Source organism: Harpia harpyja, chromosome 1 (genome assembly GCF_026419915.1).
Source record: "Harpia harpyja isolate bHarHar1 chromosome 1, bHarHar1 primary haplotype, whole genome shotgun sequence".
In the NCBI taxonomy this organism is placed as follows: domain Eukaryota; kingdom Metazoa; phylum Chordata; class Aves; order Accipitriformes; family Accipitridae; genus Harpia; species Harpia harpyja.
Window position 1 is genome coordinate 92,775,682 of NC_068940.1, and position 19,557 is coordinate 92,795,238.

Below are 19,557 nucleotides of genomic sequence, written 5' to 3' on the forward strand. Positions count from 1 at the left end.
AGTTTTTATTTTAAGTTTAGAGAAAATTTCTTAAGTCATTAATTAAAGTACATATAATTCTGCATTTAAATATAATAATTCACCTCAATAACATTCTTTTTGCTGGATTTGTCCTTTGAGGCCCAGTCAATCAACGCCCCTTTGAGATCCACTGTAAATTCTGGCTTAGACTGATTGACACCAAACTTCTGGAAAAAAAGGAACAATGATGACAAACTTAAAAACAAACAAACTCCTAACAGGTACACAGTCTTGCAATCCTCTAAATATAATACACATTATTTAGAGTCTATACAACTTAACCCAAATACAGTACTTTGCCACAAATCAACAGGCATGATACCAGGAAAACAAAACCCAAACAAAAACCACACACAAAACACCCTTCAAGAATGACTATTAAAAGCTGCTCAGCTTAAAGCCCTTAAAATTCCATAACTTTAAATGCCAACCAGATTCCAGCTGAGCTTTTTTTCCTATAACAAATGGTAGAATTCCATACAACATTTGATTGTAGCTTGATTTTAGTAAAGATAGTCCCAAGCTTTAAACAAAACTGGCTAATAAGTAATTGAACAACAACAACAACAAAACAACACCAAACCCCCCCCCCACAAACCACCACATTCTGTCAGTTAATCAATGGTTGTATATAAAACCAAAAATCAAACCAGAAATAGTAGTTTTGCTAGATAGGAATCACATCCCTCCTGCACTGAAAGAGCACTTTCAGTTTTCACATTTTCGTGAGAGAGATATAGAGAGAGATATATAGATATAAATACATATTTCAAACAATGCTTTTCACATTATTTCATATTTTTCTGTAGTGCTTCTACTGCAATACTAGAGCATATACTAGCAAGTAAACAGAACTCAATTTCACTGTCTATCTACTAAACAAACAGCAAATAATCAAAGTGATAAAAAAAGGCATTTAACCCACAAGTAACCCTGCAAACAATTCAGAGGAAAACATCAGGGAGCTATTTTTACCTACTACATTTACATTTATACTAGGTGTCACAATTTTTTTAAATAAAGTACTTTTACTGGGGTTTCAACCTACACCACATAGCTTTGAAATATCATTCCTCAAGGAAACCAGTTCAGTGACCCATACAAACAAAGAGCTCTAATTGTGAGTAAAGTAAGTAAAACATGGAACAGGGAAAGCTGCAAGTCACTTGGTTGTAGCACAGAAATTGAATGCTGTAGAGTTAGTTCTAGGGGAACCTTGCAGCATCTGATCCATCAGAAAGGTTCTGTTCTATTTCTTTAAAAAGTCTTTGATGTGCAAATGCTGTTCGTGTGACAGCTCTGGGGGACGTAAGCCCCACGACGAGCTCCTTGCTGCGAACACAAGTTTCTAGCCTGTACAAGAACAGCCATATCCAAGGGGAGAAAAAACAGTACAGAAAACACAACTAATCTGCTGCTTCTGATTAAATTCCCAGCATAGATGTTAATTAATGCTAATCATGTTTTAGAAAGGCTGTTTACCACTGGAAAATCTCCCTGCCTTGAGTCCTAAGGGCAATTAAGTGTTGAATGGAAAGTAGCATCTTAACTTCTTTATTTTGCCCGTGAAATATCAGAATAGGGGAATATTTCTAATTTACCAAATGCCAATTAGCACTTGGGAAAAAAACCAACAACAAAAAATCCCTTCTGCTTTCTAACTTAATTCTCAGATACATCCAAGAACATTTCTTATTAATTACAGTAGAGGTTTTGAGAGAGGCCCAGCTTGGCAGTGGAGTCCACAGGAACAATCTCTGGGCCATTATGGCTCTTGCAGTTGTGGGCAGCTACGCAGCAGCTGCCTATTTAAGAGAGATTCACATAACTGCTTCACATACAACCAAAGTGTCCCAGCCACACAATTCCTGACAGCCTAGATCAATCTTGCTCTGTGTTGGGGTGGAAATCAATTTATAGAGTTTGGCACTGGAGAGAGCAGCAGACTCGTGCCAAAGCCCTCTGCAGGATTGGGGGGAATTCGTTAAAAACACCACCCAGATGATGCTGAGGAGCACAGGAGATGACCTGCTACAGGTGAAATCAACAAACAACAACAACAAAAATGTAACAGTGACTGCTGTTTTTACCAGAAGGAAAGCCCTCTAATACATCACCTTGCTGAACTCCCCACCTGACAGACTGCAGTACTACCTCAAAACACCTTTGCACTCTACCCATCTTCTTGACCTGACTCCCTTCAGCATTTCAGAGAAGCACAGAACAACCTGAAAACTAGAAGCTAAATTTCTCAGAGGGGGAAAAAAGAAGTCTTCCCCCACTCGTTCACACAAGCAGTGCCCAAACTGCTGTGTGAGATCCAAGGATGGGGAAACCTATGCAAATAATCCAGCCTCTCTGCAAAGCTCCTCTGATATACCAACATATTATATACTCATCACAAACTTTATTTCTTTATTCAAGGAAATTTTAAGTTTACCATGCAGGCTCTCCTATGAGCTTTCCTGTCAAGGTTCTTTTCTGCTCCTGGGTGTATGAAAACAAGATGCCAACAGCCATTTCCCTTCTTGAAAGCTTCCGGGAGCAAATCCTGTACAAGGCTGCTCAGATGCCCTGCATACAAAGGTTAGCTAAAGGCAATCGAACCCTCCTGAAGCAAGCAGGTTCTGTTGAGAGCAGTAAAAAGAAAACCTTTCTCTTTAGCATCTGCTGCCACCTAAACATAGTCTGCTTTCTCAAAACAGAGTGCGCTACCAAGTCAGCACTAGTAGGGTTAAATTCAACCCTTACCGAGCAGCACCTTTTTCTTACTGGATTTCTCTTTTGAGCCATCTAGGAAGTTTGGAAAGGGCAGCAGTGCAAGACAAAGAGGGAGAGGTCTATACATGGTGCTGCCAGCTGTCCTAGATATGAAGCTGTCCTAGAGTCACTTTCTAGGAAAAAAAAGCATAGTCATGAGATGTGCTTATGGTAGTTATATGGCAGAAATAACTTCCACTTTTTGGAAAGAAGGGGGCAGGGGGTGGGGGTGCTGTAGAGTAGATGTTGTGTAGTTTAAGGACTGCCTTGACATGTGCTGACACTAATAAATAGAAGTGCTTTTCAGTCTTTTCAGGAGTTTTCTCCAACTCCTGGAAGCCTCCACAGGACAAGCCACACAGTCTGTACTGTGATATATTCCAGCATTCTTTGGAAACAGAACTGGGTGTTATTTGTGGGAAGACTTTGGATGTACAAATGACACCTGCCATTCTCGTAATTCTGTTTCTAATCAGAGTCAGGTAGAACGTTTTAATTTCAAGTCCTCCTCACCCGCAGACGGACTGCAGAAATAGAGCTGAGGAGACAGATGCTCCTTTGTGGCTGGTAGGTAAGCTTCAGAACTTACAGCTTTAACAAAAAAAAGAAAAATATAAAAGATATTCTTTAATGTCATAGCAAAATGGTGGAAGTTTTTTTGAAACCAGACTGATAGTTGTGTTTGCCTTCCAAATAGTTTTCACGATAATCATCTGAGCCCCCATATAATCAGCTGTGCAACACTAATGAACTGTAGCAATATACATACAACATCCTTGGCTCTAAACAGTGGTGTAACACCATAAACAAGAGTTTGCCCAGATGAACCTTGAAGAGCATTTATTTCCTTGATGTTTGAGAAGTTTACCACCACTGTACTTGACACTGAGGACATGTGCCTATTATAGAAGGCTGACAGATGAATCCTTCCAAGCAGCCATCAGTTGCTGTATTCTTTGAAGCCCCATTGCTAAAATTTGGCAATAGCTATTACAACCCATTCACGCCAAAAGTTGAGAGACACCTTCTTCCAACAGTTGAAAATTTAAATTTCTGTGAAAAGACAAATTAAAAACTCCAGATTTCCTTATAGAAAGTAGCATTTTAAAGGATACCAAACTGCGTACAAATTATCTGTTCCAGGCTTCCACATACATAGCAATGAATTTGACAAAGAAAAAGCATCATTTGCATCATTTTTAGCACAAGGTTAACTGAACAAGCCTACAGGTACTCCCCACGACAGGGAAAAAAAAAAAAAAAAAAAAAAATCAAAGGACTGGTCATCAAAAGGGTCATTCTAGAAGTCTCAGGAATCTTAAATGATCTCAAAATACATAGCTCGCTCTCCACTCTTCAGGAAATACAAGTCAAGATACCAAAATAGTTTTAAACATCACTGACACTTTCAAATCGTCAAGAAGTCAAATTATTGAAACATTGCTTTTAATGTTGTCAGCATATGATTTTTTCCATGAAAGCTTTACTTTGATAAGAGTGCTGAGAAAGCAATATTAAAAACCAATTATACAACCAGTCAAGCCTGTTTGTTTCTTCTAACACTAGTATCATTAAAAATTCCTCCTCATCCACCTTGAGCAACAAGCTACCATATCAGCTACCAACATTTTATCAGTTTCTCATAAGCAGCACTTCTATGCTTGGCATCTACACTTCAAAACATGACTAACTACAGATGCTTAAATTATATATGGAGTCCTACAAATTTACATCAGCTTTCTGTATGTGGCATATAGCCAGAACATCCTTGATCTCTTTTCCTTTCAGCTTTTTATGCATAACATTTACATTTTTGGGGTATTCCAATTATAGCTAGAATTAACCAATAACATGTACATCATTGTATCAAAGGCATCATAGGCACCTTTCAAACATCCTAAATTAGTTATGTTAGAAAGAATTAGACATAAAATATCTGTTAAAAAACTGACCACCATATCATGCTGTTTATTAGTCAAGACACTACTGGTTCAAACAGTAGGCAAATTTGGGATTATAATTCTGGCACTGATGAACCAGATACTCTTTCTACTTCCTTCCATTAGAACAATTACAGGATTATTGCAATCACTTGTGTTAATTCACATCTTGGATGACTTTCAGAAAACAGCAAACAGGATACACAAGGTGTTATATGAAGTGACAAAACTTAAACCTTGGGAAAATTCAGATTTACTTTCAAGATTAGTGGTAAATAGCCTTACAGTGACAAGAGGCATGCAACAAGAACACATACAGTGATAGCTGAAACTTGGTCAGAGTTTACATAGGTGACAGCAGGTCGACGACTGAGAGCATTTTTCCAAGAAGAAAGCAGCGAGAGCAAGAGCTCAGGAATTGAGCCCCCTTGGCAAAATGACTTGATGAGAAAAAGGAAGAAAATTGATGAAGTCACAAAACAATGCACAAAAAAAAAAATATGGTTATATCAATCACTAGACAAATGCTAAACATATATTCTTCTCCTAAGATGAAGAAGAAATGTAATTCTTATTTTATGTCAAACTGTTAAGACTTGACTTCACCTTATTAAAATAGTGACATAGATCAAAGTTTGAGAAGGGAGGTGGAATTTTTAACACCCCCCAAAAAAACTTCCTACACAGAAAGCAAAAAGAGTGTGTGCTGAATATTTAATTACATATTTACAAAGCCAACCTCACGTATGCAGGTATACAACACAAAGTCCTTGAAAGAGCTTCTCTCAATATTTCCAGCTTCACTTTATTCTGTTCATACTGTTGATACTTATTTTGCTGACCTTACTCCAATACTTGACAGTACACATACTCAACTTTTTTTTTTTCCTAATGACTGTATTTGGAAAGTGTAACATAACTTACACTAGTATCCCTAAGCAATAAGCAGAGTTGCATGATTACCTTTTATGGATAATTCATTTAGACACACATTCATTCATAACTGTATCATACATTCATAAACAGTATCTTAGTTTAGCACTGTGTCTTTTAATGATATCACTGTATAGTTAAAATAATGTGGTTTTTGAACTACAGCTACATTTGGAGTATTAGTAGCTGTAATTGAGACTTTGGAACTTGATTAGTTACTGAGGCGAAAAGTTATACTTTCCAGACATGCATATTTATACCTGTAAAACTAAAGTACTTTTTGGATCCTTTACTATAAAAGTAAATTGCAGGAGTCACCAAGTCCAATTCCTACCAGACAGCGTAATTTACCTTATCTCATGCCTTTAATTTCTATTCTTTTTCCTTCCCTTCTCTTTTCCTTCTGCTTGACTAACTTGCCCAACTTCACTTTTCCCATTCTCTTCTACCCCAAATGTTATACATCCATCCTCACCCATTTTTTTCCAACCACCCCTTCTACAGCAACAGAAGGGCAAAAAGGATGATGTTTACAGCTCTGAAATGAACTTAATGTTTTAGAATAGTCAATACCAATTCACTACCCAAAAAGAAGCACAGCAGGAGAAAGTAAGCCAAGTAGAAAGATCAGCAAAGAGAAGCAAGATAGCATATATCTGTAAGATGCAATTTTGCTGGAATTTGCATGATAATACACTGGAATAACAAATACTGAATCTGACCTCTCTTTAGTTATTATAGGAAATCCACAGAGTTTAATGTCAGATCTCCAAAAGTAGGTAAGCAAGCTGTAGATAAAGAACCATTTCTATACCTATTAATGTAGGAATGCAGCTGGATAAATATAGCCAATTTAATTATAGTACTAATAAACTAGAGGTGATATAAAAATTGAATAATCTTCATCATCTTCGGTGTGATGTTTCTCTTTAAGTCTTCAGCAGACATCAAAATAGATACAAATATTTGTCATGCACTATGCAGATTTAAAACAAAATATGGAATCCAGCAAGGCAAAGACTAAATAAGACAACAATACTACATTATTCAAATAGTCCAACACAACAAGCCAAGTTTCAGACTATTTTCTTTATTACGTGTATCACATTCAAAATTACCTGAAGTTTATGAAAAAAATAACCAAGAATGGTAAAACAAACAGTTTGTTTAGACAAACACGTTAGTAAGGAACACAAAAATATTTGGCCTGGAACAAAAATTTCAAGCTTACAGGGCACCTGAATACCTCTTTATCAGTTTCTTACTTATCACATATAAAATGTTTCTGAAATATAAGAAAGTAGAACTGGATTTCTTCTCATTCTACATCATAATTGTTACATTAAACTACTTTCCTGCTAACTTACACACATTTATCTTTTCTAAATTATGCATGCATATCAGTATTTAAGCCCTACAAATAAGAAGGCTTTAATATATTGTGCTTTGTGATTAACACTTATATGAGGGTGGGGGTTGTTCCTGAGCTTACCCAGCCAGTTCCACTTCCTTGGGTTTTAGTGAACAGCAGTGATGAACCTTGTAACACTGCCCATGATGACATCCAATTCTTTCTGTAAATATTTGTAAACAAACATAGGATAAATTGACTTTGAAAGTAGATATTTAAGCTGTCTATCATTGTTGCCCAGCTGACCTGTATGTTAATATACTTAACTATATATACGGTCATTAGTGCCATCAGTAAGTCTTAATTGCTATCATATTTGTAGAAGGGAACATATGTTAACAGTCCCAGCCTGACCATCAAAGACTAAATCAAAGAAAGCTAATTAGTAGCGAAAGCAGTTCACCAGGAGAAACACCATACAATTATAATTTCAAAGGGGCTAATCTGGAATACTCAGCCTACTGTTTACTTAGTAGATTATGTCAAAGTACTGCATAATTCTGAAACTGATTGATCACATCTAACTGGGATGCAAGCGTCTCACGTTTATGTAATAAGCTCATTTATATTGGCAATAAAATATTTGCTACACATCTAAAAAATGCAGAAAAAGAACAAATGAGTTGTTCCAGCTGTCTATTTGCTTTTATGCCTGGGTACCCATCTTCCTGAGGTTAAAAAAAAATAAAACTCTTGACAAGCCCTGACAATCTATTCCCATTGCTCAAACATGAATTATTATTCAACAGCTCTTAAAGTGATAGGATGGCCACGTTGCCTCTTCCTGTACAGTAATCCAGATCAATGATTCCAACAGATGCAACATAAATGGTGAGAGTATATTGTGCCAGTAGCAGCTTACATGAGCCACTGTCCACTCTTTCCTACCAAGCTCTTAGGAACAGCTCTAAGGAACCAAAGCGGGGGTCATATATGCTGCCAAGCTGCACTGTACTAGGTCAGGGTGGCTCTGGAATATCAGCTGGGTGCTGACTATTTAATCTTCAGGAAAAGCATGCTTCATATATCAAAAATCTGGGAAACACTGAGCTAGATATAACACAGTATTAGACCTAAAAGATTAAATTTTAAAAAGTTAAAAAAAGTAAAAAGTAAACCTAAATTAAATCTGAAGATGTGCCACACTTACGCAGTATTTAACACTGACTCTTAGCAAAACACCAGAAATGTAAGTTAGACAGCATTACTTGATTATACATTATGATTTATAATGTAAATGCCTGCCTGTGAGGCAGAAAAGAGTAGTTAGAAATGAGGTCATTCGTCTCCTCCAGGGAGACCAACATTGGGTGGTACATTCTGCTTCAAACCCTTCACAAGCAAAGTGAAGGAAGAATTAGGGAGCACATGACATGTACACTCCTTGGAAATTAAAGGAGATGAAGTGAAAGTCTGAAAGCCCCTCTTACACCGATTCTATCCAAGAAACAAGACAGGCTATAACCTATACAGGTTTTCTCTTAAATAAATACATCAATTCCATTTTTAAAAGCTGTCTCTCATCAGTACACTTCCACGAAATCACTGCCCTGTGTGGACCCCTGGCATACACGAGCCTCTGGCTCTCTGAAGTCTGTTACCTTTAGCACACTGGGAGAAACACATACTTCGCAATAAGGAAACACTATGTCCTACAGGAAAACCTCTAAGGCAAAATCAGACAGAAAGTAAGAAATTGCAACACCCAGTATGCTGTTCCAATATAAAAGTCAGATACCTTACACAGACGCTTATGCACATGTACTTCTAGAAGTCCAAGACTTACCGAACTTTTTTCCCATTTTCTGTAATTTTTGTCACATTCAACAACCCATACTTCTCTTGACCCTGTAAGATAGAGTAAGACAGAAGAAATATAAAAGAAAATCTGCTTCTATTGCCATCACAGCACTGAATTCAATCCCCCAAATAATCCATTTCTGGCAATCAGTCATCTTTCCCCATGTTATAACTTCAAGAAACTGTCTTAAGTATATTTAAATAAGCAGAGATCAACAAAATCAAAATTCCTCTGGGAAAGTACTCATTACCATTCAGAGGGTAAAAAGCTTTCCTTCTTCAAGGCCTATGTTTTTCGGACAAGCCAAACTAAATCATTTGTGGTACTAGACAGTAGAAATTTTAAACATAAATTTATAATAATTTGTGTAATAGCACATTTGTGTTTGTGTTCTTTACGAAAAAAGGAGATGGATGACAAACAGCCAGCCTAAACTCTGACAAAATTCTTCCAAGTTATTTTAACATAATTGCATATTTTAATACAACATGGTTGAAATGCATAAGAATATTAACATATTCATTTCAAAAAAACAGATGAGTGAAACATTTCTTTGATGTCCTATTTTTTCCTATCCCCAAGCAAAATATTAGAATTTTAAACTACTTAGTTCTGTCTTGCTGATGAAAATCATTTATATTGGTATGCCTCTGGACAAATTTGGAGATCAGTCAGTAAATGGTGGAAAACACACTGCTGAACAAGAAGTGTATTTGCACGTTTCAAATATTTAGAGTGAACATTTCTAGTTTCTATACAAAAATAATAAAATATAAAGGAATGTTTGAAAAAAACATTCTGAGATAAAAAGGAAAACCATTGATTTATACCATTTGTGACTCTCAATATGAGTAACAAATTCTATCATTTTCTCCTGTCCTTGTCCTACCAATGAATGGTGCTAAAGAAATGTTAAATTATTTTTTTAAAATTAATTCCTTTTCAATATCAGCTTGTAACAGTTCCTAATTTAAGAACTAAGCTATTAGTTGAAACAATCAACTAGGGAAAGGATCCAAATTAGTTTTATCATAACGAAAAATGTCCTCAATTCTAGATCCAATCAAAATAGAAGATATATTCTCTTCAGCATTCTCCTCTAAATCTCAAATTTAAGTGGACCATAACTGCAAAACACAGTATCAAACAGAAATTTTTTGCTGGGATACTGTGACAACACTCTTACCAAAGACATAGATCTGTTTTTCATGAACCTTAAAAATTCTACCTGCATGTTTCAAGCACAGCACATAAAATAGAAAAAAAGACATGTTTTCAAAGATGATAGTGTATAGCTGGTGGTTCAGATGTTATTTCAGTCCAATGGTAACTGCTACTCTTACTCAGTTTAATCTCTCCATTGTGCTGGAATGTTTTCCCAAGCCAGTGATATATACATTATTTTCCAAAACTGATACATTCAATAGAAAAAAATGAGTCACTTCCCTGCTCCCCCCCCCCCCCAAAAAAAAAAAAATAGCCCATTCCTTAGATCTCTTTATTTGTGATCCACGCAGACCACCACTAACAGTCCTATGCATTGCACCCTTGTAACAAACCTTTGGCTTTAGTAAGTAGAACAGCCTGTCACCATCTTTCACAGTGACTGAGCAACCCATGCCTACTTTCTCAAATAAATTATGGTTTTAATAAATTACTCATGGAGGAACCGGTGGGAATGCTCCAAAGAATTATTCAGACAAAGCATCGTAATGCCCTACTTTGCAGCAACACTAGGGGGTACTAATGGGAAAATTAATGTAATTGGGGAAAAGGAAGTGGAAAGCAAGTTAAGGGCCAAAACACACAAAAATTCACCAGCTTGCTTTCTAATATTTAAATCTCAGGGGACAGCTAAAGAAATATAAAAAAATAAGCTGCATTTATCTAAAGCAGCAGTGAGCTCTTCTACAAAATACAATTTTAATAATGCAAAGTTTGAGCCATATTTAAAGAAATTAGAATACATGCAGCAATAATTGCTTGTGTGTAAGGCTATCAACTATGCTTGCTTAATAAACAATGTTTATTTTATTGTGGAAAACTGTTTGAAGAGTTGTAAGAATGGATTAGCATGAATAAGCCAGAGAACCATTCCTCTGTGTGCAGAGTAAGAATGAAATAGGAGAAGTTGTGCCTTTGATGCCCTGAGCTACCTACTAAAGGGCTGCTAAAATTGATCAAGACACATATTTCAATGCTACTGTAGTACATTTCCAAAATTTAAAAAAAAAGATAAAAGCTTCATTTTTCGAATTATTTCCCACTGTTTAGAAAGCAATGATCACATTTAAAGTATAAACTGAAGCAAAAAAAATCTGTTAAACATTCATAACAAGTTTAACAAGCTTAAGTTTTCTTCCCAGTAGTTACTCTACTAAATCAAGAAGACATAGTTTATTTATGTCAGGTCCTCTATGTGTTTCAGTCTCCTTGAAAAGACAAGTAAAAAATAAAGATATGAAATACTACAAACTATTACTGACTACTGACAGTGAGAGATTCTGCAGAGAGGGGGGCGTTTGTTTCTGTTTTTACCTTCCAAGTTGCTAAGTGAGAAGACATGACTGTTGGAGGAAGTAAACCAAATTCTACATAATTTGACATAACTTTATTCCATTGTGAATTTTTAACTTAATCTTCTATTGCCAAGCTGTATTTAAACCAAAGACATTTACCTTTTTTCTGAAAGCACAGTTGGATACAATGCATTCCTTTTAAAATGTAATGCCTTCTTAATAGTTTTATCCCATTATTTTTCTCAATAACAAGCAGGCTTACCCTCAATTCTCTAATCATGAATAGCCCAGTTTCTACAACATCTACTTATCTATTTAAATACTTTGCATACTGACTGTGGCTTGATGCTTTGGTGAAGAAGGAGAGGACTCATTTTCAGGAAAACTGGCCTTAGAAGCAGTTGATGATTCCTATAAAATTCAAATAGGCAACATAAGTTATTACCTTTCTTATAATTCTTGTAATTTTTTTTACCCCTAAAGATATTTTCTCTCTCTCTCTCTCTGCACACTCGCACATTACCAAAAAAAAAGTACTTTTTTTAAAGCATTCATTATATTCTCAGATAGTTATATTATAAACCTGCTTACTAAACAGTGTTCTTACAAGATTTACAGACAACACTCAAACTGGGTTAATTAGCACGTATCCATTTGAAAAAAAAATGTTAATACATACAGTATCAGCTTAAAGCAAAGCTTTCATCCTTATTGAGGGACAGATTTTTTTTTGTATGACATTGCTATCAAATTATGAAGCACATTTATAATACTAACTTATTACAGGGCACCATATATAATTACCAAGATTTTAAAGAACAGATTATGCCTCTGTGTGGTTAGTAAATATAAAATTAATACAATAAATTGTTATACATGTAGAAAATCATATACCAACTCTATTAATTTTTGTGAGTCATGATCATTAATTTCCTTATAATCAAGCACTGAAAATTTCTAGAGATTCAGGTTTTTGTTTTAAACTAGACATTAACTATGGACCAAAAGAGAGTAGTAAATCTCTGAAAACTAGAAAAATTGCCCATCTGGAACAAAAAAAGGCATGTGCGTTTCCTCTGATGTAATGATTGCTTTGCACAAATACACTGCTTAAAAATCTGGTGAAGAATTTCAAACAGAAGAAAAACATCATTTGTTCTCTGTTACTGTTAGCACTTTTCTCCCCCTCCCTCTTTTTAATCCCCTTGATACCTTTCCCAAATTCAGTTTGCTTTTCCTGCATTACATAACGCTCCGCATACCCATGCTTAAAAATTCACTTGTAAATCTACCTACAGAAGTGGCCCACTAGTTCTTTTAGTAGCATAGTAACAGACAATATTAGCAATCCTAAGAACAGCCTAAATGCTCCATATTTTCAGATGTTGGGGCAGGGCGGAGGATATGTTCAAAATTCAGGAAGTCAATGTTGTCCCTCCCAGGAAGGTATTTTTTCCTCTGCTTATCAAATTTTTTAGCTGATGACTACATACAGATACGTGCTACAGCCAATAAACAGTTAACAAGTACATTTGGTATCATCAAATTCTCATCAGCCATGGCAACCCATACTTTCACTGACACATTTCCAGCACTCTTTTGACTGGCCTATTTTCACAGAATTGAGTTGTGTTGCTTTTCCAGGAAAAACAAATAAGGAAAACAAAAAGAAAATAGCTTCCCTAGGAGTTGGCTAAAAAGCTAACTTGGGGTTGATGTGCCTATCCAGACAAATACCAGTTGTTTTTCTATTTCATTCTGAATTTGAGATAGCTTTCACACGCTAAGCAACTCTGAAACAAGAAATCCAGTATTTATGGTCATGAACTATTCCCTTTCCACATACTAATTTAAAGCAGAATACATAACGGTGTACCTGCCAGTGGTAATAAAATGGGTACATCAATGCAGTAAACAAATTTTCTTTCCACAAAACACTAGTTTATTGCTCCACTACACATTTTTAATTTTCTCCAAGCATTAACATTGTGCTTTATATGAGCTACATAGTCTCCTTACCATTAAAAAATGCATGCTGCATCTTTTGAAGCTGTTAAAGGAACTTTAAGTTACTGACTTAGACTTTACAAATGTGGCTCATATATAGTTTCTTTTGGTTATCACACTAGGCATTTGTACACTTTCATGTTTGCTTCACTAGGTTTAAGGTCTTGGTATTTGAACATTGGGTCTTGAAGAAAAGTAAACAGCCCATGTATTCAATGTTCTACATGAGCTTCTTCATTCAGTGCAGCACTACATAGAGGTTGTTCCAAAACATAAGTAAATCTTACACCAAAAAAATAAAAAGATAAGTCTTCCTTTAAAAGTGAGGCCAAAACTTTAAGCTATCTCCAACAGAATTGTTCATACCTGTGAAGCGTAAATTGCACATGAGGCTAGAAGTGTCCACTCAGCTTTGATTTATTAGGACTCCGTCTAGGCTCTCTCTCTTGCAGTGCCACAACACATTCAGTACAGAAGGATGCGTAAGAAGGAGTTGGGAGGGGAAAGGAGCAGTAGAGGGACCCCAGAATCGCTCAGGCTAAACTAATGTGTACAGGTGCAAGGTTTCCAGCCAAGCATGGTCCACTGCCCCCTCAGCACCACTTATGATATATTCTAAACTGACAGCTCAAAAGCTTAACATCAAATCCAATAAATCCTACCCTGAGGAACTAAGTCAACTCATGACAACCCACCCTCCTATACACCATTTCAACGAGGAAAGCCATTAAAACATACAAGAAACAAAAGGTCAAGCAAGTAACATTCTGGGCAGCAGATCCATTTTCATTACAACTACTGTGTTTTGTCCATTTAAGTTTGTCTTTAACATATGCAATTACACAGACCCACTTACAGGCTTTTCTCCATACTTCCAAACCTACATTCATTTCATTTTTCCTTGTATCTTTAGAAAAAGGGAGCTTACAATGCCGTTTCCTGGTATCTCATTCTCAGTAGTCTGTGCTAAGATTTCAGCATTACAAAGTATTTCAGTTTCCATGGATCTTGGGATGGACTGCTGCAAAGTTACAGAAACCAGCAAGTCACCACCCTACAACACCCTTCAGTTCTCCCCGCCCAGCTCACATCAACTCTCCTCACCCGCCGGCAGCACAAGCAGAAACGGCTGGGACAAAAATCAACCCAAAGAGAGACAGGCAGAGGGAGAGCAAGGGAGAGGCTGTGTCTCCTTGTTGGCCTAAACAGCATCTGTTACTGTACAGTCCAAAACAGACCATCAAGAACATGCCCTAAGAACAGGCAGAAAACAGCTTTTGTTGTTACTGACCTGCAGCTCTGTTCAGACTAAACACCCAGCTCAGCTCTGGACAGGATCAAAGCCCAGCATTTCAGCACTTTCAGTACTGTCCTCTGTCCTTCAATAACAAGATAACAACCCTGCTGTAACCACACACAGCTTTTTGTCTTTCCTTGACATATTACAGTGGAGATCAATGGAACAGCCATTAAAGGGATAAATCCACTATATAAAATCTACTATTTACATCTTGAAGTCATAGTTTTTACTTTAGCAAGTGCAACTTTTATTTTATTTCAATTCTGTATTTCAGTTATTCATCTGAAATCTTTCAAGTGTATTCCTACTTGGTGTTTCCTACAGCTAAAAACATTTGGGCGTGAAACATCACTACACCTTACATGAGAACCTCATCCACATCCATAATTCTTGAATTCATACCCTAATTACACTCCATAGCCTAAACTGAATTGGGAGATTCCCAATTATAAGTGAAATGGCTGTACACGCCAAACCCTGAACTAACACTAGTTAAAATACTTCAAAGATAACAAGAAAAGAACTACTACTCACAAAATAACAGTAGTAAAGTTACCAAACAGCCCTTGGTTTCGCTGAGTGTTATACACAATGATACAACAGAAGATAAGAAAAATGATATTTCAGTAATTTATGCATACTCATTTGTTAGATCAAATACTTCACACATCAGAAATAGTTGGTATTCCAGCATGCTGTTTAACTTGCTCCTACCTTATCATTGGTGTCCAACACAATTGTGCTGTGCCTCCATTTTGTTAAAACTATTGGTTCTTGTAGCCTCCTGTCCAGACTCCTACTCTTTATTATATCTCTCTGCTGCTGTGGTGAAGCATTATACTAAAGAAGAGAAAAATCAAACTATAAGTAGAATCTAATTCATGCAAACAAGACTTGGACATACCACTCGTACACCTTAACAGTGCAAGCTTTCAGATTCCTGATAACATCCAAGGGCGTGAAAATAGCCTTGGTTTTATTCTGCGTTTAGTCTTCAGAACTGTCCTTTTTGCTGTAGTCCTCTCCGAGGCAGTAACTAAGACTGGCCTATTGTGACAATGCTCTCCATTGGCAGACAGATATTTGATTTCTTGTGCAACAGCTTACTGCTGGTTTTGCAACCAACCAGCATATTGAGAGCCACCAAGGAATTAGAATAAATACAAGATGTAAACATTCACTCTTCATATCGCACTGACAGTACTATACCACCTGTCCAGCTCTTGTGTAAGAAAAGGAAAACCCTATTGTCCTGCAGTAAGGTATTTAGATTGAGAGTTATGATTGCCTGGATAAGATTCTCTTTAACCCAAATGGTTTGGGATGCCTAGGAGAGGAGACAGGAGGGTGAGGACTTGCTTTTTCAAAATAATCACATTAAATTACTTATAAAAGGATTTGCTGGTGTGGAATGTACATAAGCACAGAAAAGAAATCTTTAGCAGGAAATAATTTTAAGACTCAGCAGAGCTGTAATAGCCAAGGAGAGAATGAATTTATCATAACATAGGTTTTCTAATAACTCAATGGCATCCAAAGATGTACGGGCTAAGAAAATGTGAAGGTCATGAGAAGGACCCAGCATTTAATTAGATCTCAGCATTGCAGCATACTTACCTGCCATTTTAAATCATCACCACCAACACTAAGGTAGCATTATAAAGAATTATAAAAATATTTCAAACAAAGTTTAATACCGAAAATACAAACAAGAAACGACAACATCAACATATGGGGTTTTTAAATCATTAAAAATCTCATTCTTTCTATTCCACATCAGAAGACTGAAGTCTGCATGTAGAAAGAAAAATAAGGCAGCATTTGTGGAGTCACGTAAAGGGCTAGAATCCACTGGGTAAGAAGTAACAAAGGAAAGTCAAGTGTCCTTTTTATTTAAAAAGGCTAAAGCAATAATCTTTGCAAGCACACTGAATTCTATAGTTTTGCTACCAATTCCTACTGTAAGCTCAGAGCCTCAGGTCTTCAAAGACAGAATAACTACACCTACACATTCCAATGAAGCATGACAAGGTTTAACCTAAATAACATAAAAGCTAAGTTTAAGCTAAATTGCATAATGCAGTTACATTTATTGCCCAAATAAAGAACCAGCATTACTACTGCCATGGCAGACACCATGTGTTAGCTTTGTATTTTACTATGAATAGAGTTAATGCTCCAATAAGTCAATAGATGCTTAAAAGTTAAATAACTTAGTGTTTCATTAGATTATTTCAATATCCACAAGAGTAGTAAAATACTCCCAGGTGAATGGATCTTGCACTACTGAGGATAAAATTTGGTAGTTCACATACAGAGAGAAGTGTATTTGTTGTCACTGCAGAAATTCACTTTCAAGATTGCACTGACTTTGTACTGGGTTCAGCACATTTACACTCACACGACAACTGCTGCTTTACAGTGGTGAGGTTTAAGGAACTCTCAGTTTGTCCCCTTGTTAAAACAAAAGCTGAACCATCATTCATGCTGCAAGGAATCTAATACTAGCTTACTTTCTTGTGATGGGAATATCCACTCTGCAGATGTTCCTACAACTCAAAACTGCGGCAGCAAGATAATCAATATGCAGCAAAATTGCCCACCCATACCACAACTAAAACCTAAATTTTCAGCGAAACTATGTCTAAATTGAAGAAGGTTGCCAGAAACAGCATTCCTTGCAGCAGTTCTAACTCATTTAAGTGGGCAATTCAAACATATTTCTTGGTACGAAACAGAATTGTTTATTTCAGAAATAGATTTACAATTCAGTGACACTGGTGAGTATTATCTATGGAAATCCTCCATGCACTTTCCATTTGAGTAACTTGAGGAATTTAAGTTTAAGCAGTCAAAGACTTCAAGTAATTTATCTTGAATTTAAGTCTATGTTAAGAGTTAGAATATGATCTGTAGGTGATCTACATTTAAAAGGTGCCTTTGATACCATCACAAGCCATCAGGAGTTAAACTTATCTAACAGACAACCTCCATCTTGAAGGAGAAAGGACCTGTAAAGTAATATGAAATTCTAGTTTTACAAAACAATTAACAAGCAAAACAACAGTATATGGAGTTCATTAAACAAAACACTGGTAACAACTCAGGAACACTGATCTATATGCATATTAGCAGCTTAAATAATTTGCATTGGTAATACAAGCAGCGTTAGTAAACTGGCAAGTCTCTAATGGGAACATTTGACATTTTTGCCCCATTTTGTCACAATAGAGGTGTCAAGTAAACATTTTTCACTCGGGTGTTTACAGGTTTTTTTGGTGGTTTGCTGGGGAGGGTTGGGGTTTTTTTTTGGTTTTGTTTGTTTTATTCATTACAACTAGTAGAACACACTACTAAGGGTAAAAAAGACAAAGCTTATGTATTTCTGGGCTCAAGACAAGCCTCCACTTCTAAAATAAATGGATTGATCTGTGACCTCCAAAGAGAATCACAGTGAGATACAGATACTGTTTCAGACTCTGCTGAACTAGCCATCCTCTAGATCAGGTAGAGTCCACTGGCTAGAGAGAAGTAGCCAGAGCTAGTAGCCTAGCCAAGTCAGATGACACCACCCCTGCTACTTTTTGGTCTCCCCCCACCCAAGCTTCTTAGTTCAAAAAGCCTTGCAGAACCGTTTCAGGTCAAATTCACTTACTGACACTCTATAGGACTCCTACCTGCAGAGCTGTTGCCTCTCCTACAAGCTTTTACAATGATATTTCCACTGTTTATCAGCCACAATAAGCAACTAGGCTGGACTCTCCTTGCCTCATGCAAAATCTTATTTTTATACAACTCTAAGCAGGCTTTCTATGCCTAAGCCTTGGTGTAATCTTGAAGACTGATATCTGGCAAGGGCTGTACATTGCAATAAAACTGGCCCATTCAAGACTACACATTGCCTGGTAGGACGATCTCTGCTACACCACATGCCTTAATAGCATCTTCTTAGGGTGCGATGTTATTTTCTTAATTCTAAAGCTTTTGATAATGTATCACACAACTCCAAATATACACACTACTGCTCCTTGAAAATCCTCCACAAACTCAAATTTATCCCATTACATTAACCCCTCCAGCACATCACCTAGGTTTGTTCCCCATTTCATTGGGAGCACCTCCTATCACAAAGGGAGGACATGAGCAAGTTGCTCATACTCTGACTGCGTGCACCAAGTAACCCAGACTTCTTGTAACAGCTTTTGGCGTAGGGTAAGGACACCAGTAGTGTAAATTTAGGTCACATAGGGTTACATTCACTGCTGAATTTGTTCAATGCCTTCATCAGCTACTTAAAATCTTTCTTTGCCTCAGTATAAAATTTCCTAACCCTCTCAACTGGCCAAGTGATTTGTATTTCATTTTAACCTGATACGTGGCATGGCTCAAGGCTCTATCCTAGCCTAATTGTGACTGAAATAAATGTAACACCTCTGAGTTATTTGTAGCAGTTGTCCCCATTTTTATGGGGATGACACAGATCTGTCAGCTTTAAGAAACAGAAAAACAATTTTTCTTGGTTTGCGTTAACATCCTCAGCCAGATGAAAGGAACTGGGTGGTTGAAGGGAGAAAAGAGTGGGAAGCAACAAACAATGAGAGTTAGTAAAGACCCAAAGTTAAGCGTTTTACTCTACCTTCTTGCAATCAGAGATCAAACCAGCAGCATTTAAAAATATTCTGATATCCTAGTGCCCTTTAGCACCTTATGTACTCTACCATGTTATTTGTAGTTGTTCCAACAGACTGTCTGAAATCGAAGATTTTTTTAAAAAAATTTTAAATGTTGCCTCAGAACAAAACCACTCTTTAGTGCTACTACTGTCATTGGCTTTGAATAAACTTTTTTGGTGCTGCAACAGACAT

General features: G+C 36.6%; 1 protein-coding gene across 12 annotated transcripts in view; it reads right to left on the minus strand.

The window, feature by feature from the left end:
- The window catches only part of ARHGAP12 (Rho GTPase activating protein 12), a 103,794-nt gene that overhangs the window by 13,710 nt on the left and 70,527 nt on the right, over window positions 1-19,557 (minus strand). For 6 of the 12 annotated variants that reach the window (XM_052805717.1, XM_052805800.1, XM_052805773.1 and 3 more), the window contains 6 exons: window positions 15,407-15,532; window positions 11,722-11,796; window positions 8,852-8,913; window positions 7,147-7,228; window positions 5,039-5,161; window positions 84-188 (listed from right to left, as the gene is read on the minus strand). In XM_052805717.1, the coding sequence (XP_052661677.1) occupies window positions 84-188; window positions 5,039-5,161; window positions 7,147-7,228; window positions 8,852-8,913; window positions 11,722-11,796; window positions 15,407-15,532 (573 nt within the window). The remainder of the gene's footprint in view (window positions 1-83; window positions 189-5,038; window positions 5,162-7,146; window positions 7,229-8,851; window positions 8,914-11,721; window positions 11,797-15,406; window positions 15,533-19,557) is intronic. The other 6 variants (XM_052805808.1, XM_052805791.1, XM_052805764.1 and 3 more) reach the window with 3 other exon arrangements.